General features: G+C 39.3%; 1 protein-coding gene and 2 long non-coding RNA genes across 6 annotated transcripts; all 3 read right to left on the reverse strand.

The window, feature by feature from the left end:
* Nucleotides 1-393: 393 nt before the first annotated feature.
* On the reverse strand, nt 394-1739 carry LOC139191479 (uncharacterized). 4 transcript variants are annotated; one of them, XR_011575551.1, is made up of 5 exons: nt 1518-1739; nt 1336-1433; nt 1155-1252; nt 974-1071; nt 394-798 (listed from the first exon to the last, which is right to left on the reverse strand). It is a non-coding gene; the product is annotated as an uncharacterized lncRNA (long non-coding RNA). The 4 variants fall into 4 exon arrangements; XR_011575552.1 differs by having other exon boundaries at nt 394-890; nt 1518-1720; XR_011575553.1 differs by lacking the exon at nt 974-1071 and having other exon boundaries at nt 1518-1720.
* A 6054-nt stretch (nt 1740-7793) lies between these two features.
* On the reverse strand, nt 7794-8946 carry LOC103437796 (uncharacterized). Its single transcript, XM_008376298.4, has 2 exons — nt 8563-8946; nt 7794-8406 (listed from the first exon to the last, which is right to left on the reverse strand). Exons 1-2 carry the CDS (start codon nt 8722-8724, stop codon nt 7963-7965), a joined length of 606 nt encoding a protein of 201 aa, XP_008374520.2. The 5' UTR covers nt 8725-8946; the 3' UTR covers nt 7794-7962.
* A 2309-nt stretch (nt 8947-11255) lies between these two features.
* On the reverse strand, nt 11256-12052 carry LOC139191594 (uncharacterized). The gene is made up of 2 exons (XR_011575681.1): nt 11879-12052; nt 11256-11647 (listed from the first exon to the last, which is right to left on the reverse strand). It is a non-coding gene; the product is annotated as an uncharacterized lncRNA (long non-coding RNA).
* Nucleotides 12053-14966: the final 2914 nt, after the last annotated feature.

Below are 14966 nucleotides of genomic sequence, written 5' to 3' on the forward strand. Positions count from 1 at the left end.
CCAAAAAGCTTCACCTAAAAAAGCTTCACCCAAAAAAAAAAAAAAAACTTCACCTCCAAAAAGCTTCACCCAAACAGCTTCACTTAAAAAAGCTTCACCTACACAGCTTCACCTAAAAAAGCTTCACCTAGAAAGCTCCCTCTACATACTTTCACCATCAAAGCTTCACCATCAAAGCTTCACCTAGAAAGCTTCATCTACAAAGCTTCATCTACAAAGCTTCACCATCAAAGCTTCACCTAGAAAGCTTCAACACCAAAGCTTCACCTACAAAGCTTCAACACAAAACCTTGCTCCAAATAAACAAATTTTGTTCACAAAACCCAAGATGCCCTTGAACTTGTACAAAAACACTTGGGTAAACATAAACATTTTTTGTTTTACACCCACAAGGGCCCAAAATTTTCCTTCTTATTTATTCACTTATATATGTTCCCAAACATATTATAATAGATCCAACAACAAGCCAAAGTCCCAAGTTTCATAATGGACAAAAGTACAAGCAATTCATCAATAATGAAGGTGCTACAAAAATTGGAATCTGCCCCAAAATAGAAATTCAACCCAAGAGACTTTTTCTCTCTCTCCCTCTTCCGCCTCCTTTCATCTATCAAATTTCTGCAACCTCTGCTCTTCTCCAATGGAGCTGAATTTTGGACACCCTATAGTTCTTGAGCATATGAACAACTTTCAAGAAGGAACCATTTCTGTTTGAGCGACGGAAATTAAAGTGTTGAAGCTCCAAACATGACAGTCGGATTCTTGCAGATTTCGAAGCTGCTGTGATGTTTCGAAGATCTGGAAATATTTAACCATTAGTTCATTCTGAATTTTTGATATGTTATGAAAGAGACGATGAGGAACAACTTCAATGAAGAAAGCATACCGATCTGAACAAGAGAAAATAGAGTTTCAAAGCTCACAACAAATCTGACGGGTTGACAGAAAAATAATAACCAGTCATTCATCATACCTGGATTTCTGGAGTTATACTGCTCCGATGGATCTCAAATTTGGATATGTTGTAGTTCACAAGCTGAGGAACAACTTCAATGAAGAAAGCATGCTGATCTGAGCAAGAGAAAATAGAGTTTCAAAGCTCACAACAAATCTGACGGGTTGACAGAAAAATAATAACCAGTCATTCATCATACCTGGATTTCTGGAGTTATACTGCTCCGATGGATCTCAAATTTGGATATGTTGTAGTTCACAAGCTGAGGAACAACTTCAATGAAGAAAGCATGCTGATCTGAGCAAGAGAAAATAGAGTTTCAAAGCTCACAACAAATCTGACGGGTTGACAGACAAATGATAAACAGTCACTCATCATACCTGGATTTCTGGAGTTATACTGCTCCGAGGGACCTCAAATTTGGATATGTTGTAGTTCACAAGTTAAGGAACAACTTCGATGAAGAAAGTATGTTGATCTGAGCAAGAGAAAATGGAGTTTTTGAAGCTCACAACAAGTCTGACGCGTTGATATACAAATGACGAACAATCACTCATCATACCTGAATTTCTGGAGTTGTACTGCTCCGATGGATCTCCAATTCGGATATGTTGTAGTTCACGAGCTAAGGAACAACTTTCATGAAGATGGTTTTGCGATCTGAGCCACAGAAAATGGTGTTATATTGAAGAAAAGCTAAAGGAAGACTAAAGGAAAGCAAAAATGGTAAAGCAAAGTAAAAAAAAAAAAGTTAAAGGAAGACAAAATCATGGCACATGATAATGAGTCATACCCTACCCCTCATTGGATTCGAATACACCCATCCTCCAAAATCATGACAAAGGCCACATTATAGATATCTGTATAAACATTCCAAAGAAAAAGGGAGGGAGTAAAAAAAAAAAAAAAAAAAAAAAAAAAAAAGGGCCTAGGCCTCCACTTCTTTGGGCCTAACACATCTTCATAACAAAAAACAATATATGAAGAAAGAGCCCTGGGTTACCACTTCGAAAAGAAACAATTGAAGTTTTCCTACTCATGACATTGACTACTAGCTAAACACCTCATTCGGCAACTCTCTTCGCCTGAAGACTTGGGGGACTCCCACCATATGCTACTGCACCTTGATACTCGGCAGTCTCACAACCACTCAGTGACTTGGATTTTTCAAGTCTCCAACCGAGAAGTTTTCCTCACTCGGGAAATTAAGGGAACACTACCTCAAACTACATGCTTCACTCACAAAGCTTCAACAATACAGGTTTCAACAAAAGCAAAAATTCAAAGAACTTTATGAAGAAGGCTTTGGTGTATTTAACACAATATGTTGAAATGAAGCAAAGCTTATTTATTAATATTTTCGATAAGCCACAAATATGTACATATACATGAGTCAAAATAAACAAACAAAAGGGAGCCTTCACAAAGGTTGCTTAGGGGAAGTCTCAGCAGTCGGTAGAGCCCCAGAAAGAGAAAGCACCGGAGGGTGGTTATCCGGAGCCTCAGTACTTGACAAAACCCCAGAAGGAGGAGGCATTGGAGGTTCATCATTTGAAGCTTCATTACCAGGTACAGCCCCAGAGGACGAAGGCAATAAATGCCTTTGGAACAAACCCACAAACCGCTGATGATCAAGTAAAACCTTACCATCAGATTCCTTCATCTGGTCAAGCTTCCTCTTCATGTTTGTAGCATAGTCATGAGCGAGCCGGTGCAACTGCTTATTCTCATGCTTGAGCCCTCTAATCTCCTGTTTGAGACTCATCACTTCAGCAGCCAATGATTCAACTTGGCGGGTTCTAGCAAATAGGCGTTGGGCCATATTAGACACAGAACCTGCACACTGAACACTAAGAGCCAGAGAGTCCTTAACAGCCAACTCATCAGACCGTTTGGAAAGTAGTCTGTTATCTTTGGGAGTGAGAAGGTTCCTGGCCACCACTGCAGCGGTCATATCATTCTTCATCACAGAATCCCCAACGGTAAGAGGACCAGTAGGGGATATGAAGGATGGGCGCCATATGTTGTCTGGAGAAGGCGTGGCTGTCTCTTCTCCAAGGTTCAAGTCAAAACGACGGTCGGAGGGTCCAGACATTTTCAAATGTGTTGAAGAGGGAAGAGGTCAGACAAATCAAGATCTTAGAAGTGCAAGAAATGAGCTTCTACTGATAGAGATTCAAGTGTGCTGTGGAACTTAATGCCAGCCTCTATAAAAATCTGCACTCGACAGAGCTTCAGAAATCGAAGAGGCGTTTGTTTTCTCAAAAGCTGGGCTGCTCAGAGACCACGAGGGCCGATCTCAGAAATCGAAGAAGCACCTGCTTTTTCAGCCTCGTCAGCACCTGTCACATGCACACTCAGCTTTGCGGAAATTACGGGCAATCTGTCGAAGATTTCTGGTGAAGTAGAAAGCACGTGAATCTTACTGTTCAATCACCGCTCTCCATATGCACCATCAACTCCTCGGGTACCACATATAACTTTATCAAAGATCTCTGACAAAGTTTAGGCACGAGAATTTCGAAGTTCCAGCTACCCTACTATTACCCATAAGGGTAAAGGAACAACACCACTGCTTGACAACTGGAAAGTCCCTATGTGTGTCGACCTCCGTGTTTTGCGGCAAGACAGGTTGGCAAGAACGTCCAACCTTTACTCACATTCGAGAAAAGACTCCCAACATAATTACTTTCTCAAAAACCGGAGTAGCACCGCTTTCCGAATCTCGAGAGTCAGATCCTCGACGGGATTGCTTGTTCGAAAACCGAAGAGGCACAACTCTCAGAACTTCGAGAGCCAGATTTCCTTAGATAAAGCTTGTCTGTAATCTTCACACGTAACATCAGCTTTCCAGATACCACATACCACTTTTTCAAAGTGCTCTGACAAAATTAAAACACGTGAAGCTGGCAGCTCCCACTACATTGCTGTGACCAAGAAGGGTAAAGGAATAACATTACTACTTGTTATTGGGAAATCCCTATATACATTGACCTCCCTCCTCAACGGACAGGCAAACCTGCAAAAATGCTCAACCCTTTCTTGCATTCGAAAAGGCACCCTCAACATAACCTCTCGAAATACTCAGCTTTATTTCCCCCCGATAATACCTCAGCAAATAAGCCACACCAAGAACAAGAGTATCTCATATCATCAGGGTCGAAAGCAAGAGTATCCCATATCATGCTTTCTCCCTATCTTTGTCTTTGTCCTTGTCCACACCTGCAGGACAAGGAGAAAGAGAGCAGTCAGTCGGAACCTGAAATCAAACCTCCAATTTGGAACTGACTGCCTGGAGCCTTTGCCTGGTTGCTTACTTAGCATTGCTCTCGAGTACTCATCCTCAACTGCTGTCAAGGTCACGAATTCCACCAGCAAATACCTCATGACAGTTGATCAGATATTGGCTCTTTACACTGAAGCTGCCAAGCGTGGATGAGTCACTATGAAGGAATGTTCTGAAGGACCATTAAAATGCAAAGGTTGCACACCACTTCTGCCATGCAAAAGATTGAAGCAGAAGGTTCAACGGTGAGCTGAAACAGATCACTACAGCACGACACCTTTCCATACCACATTCATTATTCCGTCAACAGCAAAAGTATCCCATATCATCAAGGTCGAACGTACTCTAGATTTGATGGACTTGTTTTGACCCTCAAATTTTTGAGTCGGCCTTATACTCTGAAGGGCACCAGAAAACCCTCCAGCACAGTTCAAGAATAAGCTTGTGGAAAGTTACTTCTTCAAAAGCAAAAGTATCTCATATCATCTCTTATCCATTTGCTTCTCCTTATCCTGGCAGTTGAATGAGAGACAAGGAGAAGGAGAACAATCAACCGGAAGCCGAAGTCAAACCTCTGATCCTGGGTTGCTTACTTGGAAGTTTGACTGCTTACCTTGTCTGTCACCTCTTTCGGCAGATCTCCTAGCTCGGCGACTTGGGGGACTCCTACTATAGGGTTTGTATCACACTTGACTAAGCCCGAAACTACAACTAAGCTTTAAGTGAAATTGATACATTACCTTGTGCGTCAACATCAGCTAAGTACACCATTCCCGGATGGAGGAAAGGTACTTCCAGAGAAGGGCAGATGAAGATCAGACCACACTTCGGTACTTAGAAGTTTCGTAATTACTCAAGGGATTGGATCTTGCAAGTCCCCAACCGAGGAGTTTCCCTCACTCGGGAACTTAGGGGAGCACTGTTTGTACCATACTTGACCAATCCCGAAACTACCGAGCACCGGCCAACGCTATACTGTCAAGGACCCAGAAGAGTTCCCCTCCGACCAGGAGGCCAATCACTACTCGACACGTGTCAAGATTAGAAGCCAATCAGAGCGCAGCACGTGTCGACATCAAGAACCAATCATAACATGACACATGTCAATGTGACAAAGCTACAAGTTTTTCTATAAATAGGGGTCATTCCCCCACAATATTGCCTAATGCCATTTTGTGTTAAATCATTCACAAGAACTCACTAAATTGAGAGCTTGATCCTTTGTACTTGTGTAAGCCCTTCACTACTAATAAGAACTCCTCTACTCCGTGGACGTAGCCAATCTGGGTGAACCACGTACATCCTGTGTTTGCTTCTCTGTCTCTATTCATTTACGTACTTATCCTCACTAGTGACGGAAGCAACCAAGCGAAGGTCACAAAACCTGACACTTTCTGTTGTACCAAAGTCTTCGCTGATTTTGTGCATCAACACCTTTAATATTTTGGTGAATTTAAGGTATAAGATAAAAGTTCAAATAATTACAAGTTCATATTAATTTACATAATATTTTTAGAGATTATATTGAATTTTAAGACAAATAAGTGTGTTAAATATGTGGGTGTAGAAAGCAAAATGAGGCACTGGAAGCATAAAGAGGGGAGCCACACCAGTTAGCAAAAATACACCTAGGACAGACAACCCATTTTCTTTTTGGGAAAGATCAGCTTGATGTTAGCTGTCCAAACTTGATTGGACCAATTAAAAAATAATTAAATGGGAAAGTTTGAGGGTGGTCATGTGGGAATGGACCAGGATCCTCTTCTGAGCTAAGGATGAGGATCCTCCTCATCAATCAGTGTGGGCCGTTGGATGAAAATCCAACGGCTACAAACAGGGGGGTCTCTTTAAAATTATAATAATTGTAGCCGTTGGATTTTCATCCAACGGCCTACATCTCTTGATGAGGAGGATCCTCATCCTTAGCTTAGGAGATGATCCTGGTCCTGTGGGAATGAAAGGATGAGAGAGAAACTCATTTAATCATCTTCTTCCTTCTTTTGGTCTTGGCAAGAACAGAATCAGCAAAACTCAGAAAATACAGAACACACTGCATATACCTCATGTTTGAGTACGAGGGGTCCCTGAAATTTCTAGCAAAGATTTAGGATCGCCAAGGGGTCCTGGGACCTCCCAGGTCCCACTATAGATCTGCCACTGGTTCAAATATTTCATAATATATATATATCATTCTATTTGGTAGTTTATGATGAAAATATATATATTTTAAGTATAAACAGACATTTATTTACACGAAATATAATAGATTTACTTAACTCCGCTTAGTCCACCTAGGCGCCCGTCTAAGCACTAGGCCCCAGCTCACTGCCCGACTAGCTCCTAGCGTCTTTTAAAATCTGGATTATTAGCACTAATTATGTGATGAAATGTTGAAGAGAACTGAAATTCTAAACACAAAGTATGCAGCTGTTTCCTCTAACCCAATAAAAACAAAGGGCTTCCGCCGTCTTCTGGCTTTCATGAATTCAACAGCTCCTCTTTCCTGCTGCTGCTCGGCTTTCTTCTGTAGAAATGTCATAATCAAATGCATATGTCAATATCCTCTTCCTCGTTCTCTTTGCGTCTATGTTGTCAGGGCCTTCTACAATATCATAGAGAACCCTGCGATGGTCACGACACTGTGCGCTAGCGTTTTGCGGTGGTTCTGGTGGAGCCAAAATGCCGCCGTATCCAGCATTCCTGTCTAAGCCATTGGCCCTTAGGTTGCAGATGAGCTCGAGTGTGATTAGAGGATTGTGAGACCAGACAACCGAGATGAGTTCTACTTGCCCTGGTTTCTTCATCAATTTCAATTAAGAAGTGGACTGATTTATTTTATTTTTCAACGAATTTGGTTGAGTTGGAGAAGAACATAAGAGAACTACTGACTTAACAGATTGACATAGAAAAGATGCTTATTTGGGCACCAAGCATTTTCTTACTAGGACGCAACGGATTTACATCTCTCTTAATTTTTCGATCAAGTAATGCTAAACAGACCAAATTTTTAAACCAAATTTTATAAATCATATGACGTGGTTGTTAATGAATTAATTATATCCCCCAAAACATAAACCAATAAGATAGAATTCGGAAGTGTCAGGAATGATCACTCCGATTCCTTCACTCTGAGGGTGAGCAAGTATTTCGCAAAAATACGCTGAGTTTTCAATGAATTGGTTGGAGAAATAAACACCAGTTACCTGCATTTCAACGAGCAGCAACAAGTCCACACCAGCAGCAGAGACGGGCAAATTGTGCAGACTGCAAACATATGCATTCTTCAACTACTATTATGCCTTCGGTCTCACTCATCGGACTATAGCTGCTACTGGTGTGCCTGCCGCGAGTCCAACTGCAACTATTAGGCCAAAACAATTTAAATTTGCAAAGCCTGAACCTGCATAAGCAAAACAAACCGCCTTTGTTCGCATCCTCAATGCTCTCCGCTGCAGCAATTCAGGATGGTGCTAGGCTGCTGCTGCATTGTTCAATTCTCCACATTCTCAGTGCAACAAGCATCCACCATAAATATCAAGCTTTCAGTAAGAATTTCACCAAAACTTACATTCATTTCATACAAAAACAACACAAGCATTGATTCATTTGTATCTCAGAACAGTTATCAGTCCATTTCTCTAATTTAGTATATCACGTACATAATTCTCAATTTTATCCTACCAAAAGGAGAAAATTTGAAAAACAAAAACAAGTGAAAAACTTAATCAGCTTCTTGCAAACCATCCAACACAACTGACCCAACTAACAAACCAGCAGCGCCGGCCCCAAGCACACCAGCCACCACAGCCTGCGCAGCCACCAGCGCTGCCGAGTCATCCGGTATAACCACGACTGCCACCACAGCTGCCACCAAAATGGGCAGAGCCGCCGAGGCCAACGCAGCGGGGGAGAATCCAGCCACCTTCTCGAGCAGGCTGAGCAGCCCGAGCTCCTCCGCCTTGGAAAACAGCCCCAATTTTTCAATCGACGACAGGGTGACCCCGAGCTCCTCCGCCTTGGACAAAAGCCCCGCCTTCTCGACGTTGCTGAGGACCTTCCGCTTCTCCAGCTTCTTGAAGACGTCGACTTCCACTTCCTCCGCCCCTTCGTAGAAGATTCCCGCTCCGTACCACTTTTTCTCCCAGCCGCTGTCGAGCTTGTTCACCTGGAAATTTACGAAATTCACATTTTCTCAGCAAACAAACAAAAGGGTTTTGTAAATTAACCAAAAAACAAAACGGTATTCGTAATTTTAAATAAAAATACTTGCTTGGCAGCCAAACAGAAATTAGTATTACAGAGCAAGAGTGGACGTAATTACCTTCTTTTGGGGCGCCATGGAAACGATTGTTGATGATCGAGATTTGGCGGGGAAGGTGCGGGGAGCGCCAGAGATGGAATTGAAGTGGGGTTTGGACGAGAGGAAGTTTCTGGTGTGGTTGAGATTGCAGGTAGCTGAAGATGCTGCAGCAGTGACCGCCATTGATGATGTGTATCGAAGCTCTGGCTCCCTGTGTGTTTGATTGTCTATGTGTGCTGGACTGACACGTGGGATGACAGAGAAAGAGAGAGAGGGGAAGTAAGAAGGGGAAGGTTTGTATCTGGTAATCTAACGTCACTGTGTACCTGCCAATCAAATTGACGAAAGGTGATAGCTTTATCTTTCCAAATTCCATGTCCCAATTAATTACAAGAAATTATTTCCAAAACAGATGGGAAAATTAGGTTGATAAATAGATCGTGTTTGTCGTATTTATGTTATTTTTATATCAAATTTGTTAATGAGTTTTTAACTTCAAACTCAAACTCGATCCGTTATAATTAACGGGTTACATGATCTAATATGTTTACCCCTTATGGAGAATAAATTACTTTAATAAATAATCAAATAAAAAACCTTCAAACTAAATTACTAAATATTAACCTCTAAATTCGTAACTTGCTTTTGATTAAATAAGACAACTACAATCATTTTACTAATTACTACATCTACATGCCACATAAGTTGAGATAGATAAGTGTATTCAATTGAGGATTTGAGAGATTTATAGATTTATAAATTCATGAAATTTTGTGGAGTTTAATTGCTTTATAAAGATTTTATTTAAAATTTTGATTCAATTTCTTAGAAATCTCATTGGAATATGTGAGATTTGTGGATGCTTAAAATACACTACGAAATCTCTCCAATTCCTCAACTTTTTTCAAATTCTTTAAAATCAAATTCTAAATGAATACACTTGAAATGTTATAAACTTATTTAAAATTATAATTGAATACATCTGAATTTCAAAGGATTTTAATAAATTATTTTAAAATATTGATCGAATACATATTGAATTTTAGAGAATTACTTAAAATTCTGATTGAATACACTTAAATTCATTAAAAGAATTAAAATCATTCAAAATTTTAATTGAATATACCCCTAAGCTTAGGCTATATATATATAATTTTTTTTTTTTGGACAAAGGATTAAGTTAGTGAGGTAAATTGTCAATTGTTAAGGGAAAGAGACTAGTAAAAATCAAAACCGCATGAAGATACATAAGCATTATTACCTAACGAATTACTCGCGAATCAATGGCAAATTAAATTTCAAAGGATCAAACCTGCTCTGATACCGAATTGAATATTAGAGTGTGCAACGAATAAGATTACAAAATAATAAGAATACTATTAAGCGATGCCGAAATGGTTATAAAATTCGAAGAAGCTACAACATGACTAACATGTTCTCAACTAAATAACAATCATGCTATTTATAATAAACTAACCCTAATCCTAAAAGGTAAGAAATCAAAACCCTAATACTAACGGGTTAAGCCCAGAAAACCAAACATTCAAATAAACCTAAATACTAATAGTTTCCAACATCCTGATCCTCATTTAATAAATTTCAAATTTATTTTAAATTCATTTCTGACTACGTGTCAATCTGTCACCACCACCACACGCCAGACATCCCAAATCAATTTGAACTGTACCGCTTTCTCGATGATATAATCTGCATTCTATCTATCCCGTTTAAGAATATGTCAAGATAATTCATATTAAAAGATAATTATTATGATAAAAATTATAATATTATCCTTTAACAATAACAAAATGATCTTTATTTTCTTATCCAACAGTTAGGAGCAATGTTCACTTAACGAACTTGATTGCATAGACCGATGACGGAATTTTGGATCTCAACACAACTCCCAATTTCCTTGAGCTTCTGCCTGTAAGCCGAATAGTTAAGGAAATTTACACTTGCATTTGAACTTTTGCAGCTGCCAATTGAACTTTTGCAGCTGCCAACTAACTCCACCGAATACATACTGATTCGACAAAAAACATATTTGGTCTCTCCATGAACCAAAATCTATGGTGGAGTATCCCAAACCTTTGGTCGAAGCCTTCAAACCAAAAGCAATATTTGATGCTGTTGACGAAATTTGGATAAACCATGTCTTTTACAAAATATCCCCACCAAGCTAGCATGGATGAAACGGTATCAAGGTCGTCGAACATGATACGGCGTCGGTCAAAACGATTTGTCGAACTGAAGAAATCATCGAATGAACTCGAATCAAGGAGCAAAACAATAGACCAACGACCGAGTATCTCTGAATGACTGCAAAAAAACATATGGTCGAGGAAACATCATCAAAACCATCACCGGATAACCTTCATTCCTGGGCAGCATCTGGAGTTTTAACGCTCTTGGACTTGGTCTAAATATTCTTGGGCAAATTTCGATGCTTAAAAGTCCAAAACATGCTTCCACCCAATAATAAAATTATATTATTATATATATACCAACAAACCAAAAGGCAACCGAGTGGCCATATGTTTTTTTTTTTTTTCCAAAGCCATATGTTTTGATATCAGGATCTCCATATGTTTTTACTCACGTGGCATGCTTCATGGCCATACGTAATTGCTGGTCACAGTGCACCGAGTGGCCACAAAAAATGGGTCATTTTCTATGCATCCAACCTCATTGTGGGGTCTCAGCCGAGTGGCTTCTATCTCACAAGCATTATTTTTATTTCAACACCATCGTGCTGAAAAACTAAGCTGTAACCGCCGAGAACCAACAAAATAAACTTTTTGAAGTGTCTCCACAGCAATGACTAAAATATCGATAATATCGGCGAAATATCGCCGATATTATCGGCGAAATATCGCCGATATTATCGTTTATCAGAGAAATCTATATTTTCCCACGTATCCTCTAATTGTCGTCAAAATATCGTGATATTATCGATAATATCGCGATATATTCGATATTATCGAAACAATCTCGTGGCTCCGTCGTCGGAAAGGCAGCCAAGGCTGCGTCGTTTGGATCGCCTCCCAAACTTGCTCTGTCGCTCATCCTCCAGATCTTTGACATCGCCGGAGCTTACCGGATTCTGCAGAGAAGATGTAGAAATTGTCCAGGATTAGAATCAATTCTATTCCTTCACCAAACTAAATCAAAACCCTCCACAATTGATGGAAATATTCAGAGGTTAAGAATAGAAATAGAAATAAATCTGAAACGAAAGCACATGCATGTGTTAGATCTCGCTCTATTTCAATCCAACACATAAATCTGGAACGAAAGAACAAAAAAAATTAACACACATGGAGGAGGGATTTACCTTCATGCATCTCAGTTTTCATGATTATAGAGACACGGAGGTGTGTATGTTGCTGGGCTTCAGGTTGCAAACAATAATGAAGAGCTATGAGAGAGAGTGGAGCTGCTGTGAGAGAGAAGGCTGTAAGAATGGGCGTTGGGCTTGAGGTTGGAGAAATGAGAGCATCTCTCATATTCTAGAGAGAGTGTGAGAGAGTGAGATAGTGGTTGAGAATCTGAAAAGCATCTTCTTTTTCTTTCTACACGGGTTGGTTTGAAAATGAGAGTGGCTCGTGGCTCAAGGCAATTGAAAGGGGATCCAATGTTTCAACACATGCTAGAACAAAAACATTAATGTTCTTTTCTTTTGTTGAACAAAATTAAAATTTTTGGTTCTCTTAAATCTTTTGTTGAACAAAATTAAAATTTTTTTGGATTGTGTTTAGTTTGCGGATCTATTTTCTGTAAAAAAAAATGGTGATAATTAATCTCGGATCCATATGGGTGGCATGTTAACAATTACATGCAAAACTATTTTGGGGATTTATCATTTTATGACTACTCTTCACAATACACTTACTCTACACATAGAGATGATGAAGATAGTCAAAATTTTGAACCTAATAGGAACTCTATGTGGTACTAAGTCACTTATGTATCTTACCATGCAATGTATAAAGTGTAAAATAATGTACTAATTCATTATATATAAATGATTATGGTGTGTTTAAACTTCTTTCATTAATTACTACATATTTTCTACACTCACAATGTTTGCCAGCTCGCTATATAATCAACTTGATAATGTTAAATCCATCATGCAATGCATTTCCTTCCAATTTTTTGTGATAAACTAATAGATATTTGACAAAATAAATATCCTGCAAAGTTTCAATAAAAATTTCCAAGTTTTTCTTACAATTTCCGTGGTTTCCATATTATTTTTATCGATATCGATAATATCCCGATATTTCCATCGATATTTCCGTATTTTCGGACTACCGATATTTCCGATATCATCGATATTTAATACCTTGCTCCACAGCCAGTCGAAGTCACATCCATAACTAGCCGAATACACCAGCTGAATGACTATACACCAGTCGAAGAGGTGTAATTTTGGTCCACTCCATGCACTGTCCACCGAATGTACTGAAGCATCTTGCCGAGGAGGTCGCATGTCGACAAAGAAAAGTGGCCACAGACTTAAGAAAATAATTTCTGCTCTTTCTTGTGGCTGTACATCAAAGACCATGATCACTGGGCTCGACGAAGGAGGATTCCCTTTTCTCCTAATCTCTTTCTCTCTTTCTCTCTCCTCATATTTGAACGGTCATAGTTAAGTTACGTCAATATTTTATATTAATTTTTTTTAGAGGTATGCTATCTACACATTCCTTTTTACTTCTCCCACAGCCTTTGTTAATTTTTGTCATTTGATCTTCTTTAATTCATCTGATCCAACGGTCGAAAATTAAAAGGGTGTGAGAGAAGTAAAAAGGGGTGTGTGGATATCATACCCTTTTTTTTATAGAGAGATAATAAGATAAAAAGCAATGTGTGAGAGGAGGGGAGGGAAGGAGATGAGAATAGGAGATGAGAGAATCCTACTCCATCATCCCATGCATGGATTAATTGCACGAAATTAATCCAGTAGTAGCTGCACTGTCGCGTGAGCTTGCCATCACCCATATGCCGAATATCCCCAATTAATTTGAATCGTAGGATAGAGATTTCTGCATTGAGCAGCAGTTTTAGTAAGCATCTATTTTAATTCACTCATTCTTGGTGAAAAAAATTTAACAACTGAAATGTACCACCTATGCCCCCTTTATTTTCTCCCTTTTTTTCTTTTATTTTTTTTAAACAAAAGAAGATAAAAGAGACCAAATCATAATTAGGAGGAGGCCAACGACATTTTATTTCGAGGTGAGATCTTTTTGTATCAAAATTCTCAATTTGATTTCACTTTAGGCTGAATAAAGAATCACTTCCAAAAACTTTTGACTTGGCAAAATATTTTTTATTTTCAGTGGCCGAATTCGTTGAACAATTATTTAGCCCCCCGAGCATAATAATTTCGGCTTTTAACTCAAACAACTTAGTCGAACATGATTTCTCCATATCAGCTTTATTGCCAATAATCATGTTGATCGGTGTAGTTTCGGCGTCTAAAACCATGTCTCCAATTACCATATCAATTGATGTGGTTTTATGGTCTGAAGCCGTATATCGGACTTGTTCGTCATTGGAACACTCCTCTGACGAATCATTTTATGAGTCGATTTTTGACTTAGACACTTGAGCTTTTTCTTTTAGGCCTACCACACTTTCAGTCTCGGTCGAAAAAACAGGTGGCCTAGGTTTTTCTTCAGCCGTCTTGACAATTTTCTTAGGCCAAATTTTGATTGTGGCCAAAGCAAAAAATTGCCCCCCGACCTTCTGATCCAACCATTCCTCAAATGGAATTGATTTGTAATCGAGAACGTAAGGAAAATGTTCTCCATCTAGCTAGGCATTAAATCGAGCCCTATCTTCATTTACCCATTGCTCTTGCAAGGTAACATGAGCTTTTATTCTCAACATGCAAGCGAATGACTTTTGCATCTCTCTACGGCCATAAAGAACTTTTTCCGTTTCCAAAGATCTTTTACTTTCCTCATTGTGTTTTTCCAATTGCTTTAGGAGCTCATACAATCGACTACGTGGAGTCGGATCAGAATCTTGATATATCATATGAACTTCGTAGTTTTAGCATTAGATCCCACCGGGCGTGCCAAAATGTTGACCCTAAAATCTACCAAGCCTACGTGACGCGCATGCCGAGTAACTAATGAGCTACTAGTTTTGCGAAGTTCAAATATCAAATTCGGCTTTCAATGTACCGAATGTAGTAACATGTAACACCTCACTTCGCCAAGAAGGCTGATGATGTCACGTCCCGATCCTGACATACGTCCAAGATCGACACATGACGTCACCAACAACCTGTATCTCTAACATACCCCAACACCAGGATATGCAAAACACAACTCGAGAACCAATTGCGTGATAAATTTTTGTATACTTTATGGCTGCATCTAACCTCTTCGTTAGACTGCCTACGTACT

The sequence above is a fragment of the Malus domestica genome, chromosome 14 (assembly GCF_042453785.1).
Source record: "Malus domestica chromosome 14, GDT2T_hap1".
NCBI classification, from domain to species: domain Eukaryota; kingdom Viridiplantae; phylum Streptophyta; class Magnoliopsida; order Rosales; family Rosaceae; genus Malus; species Malus domestica.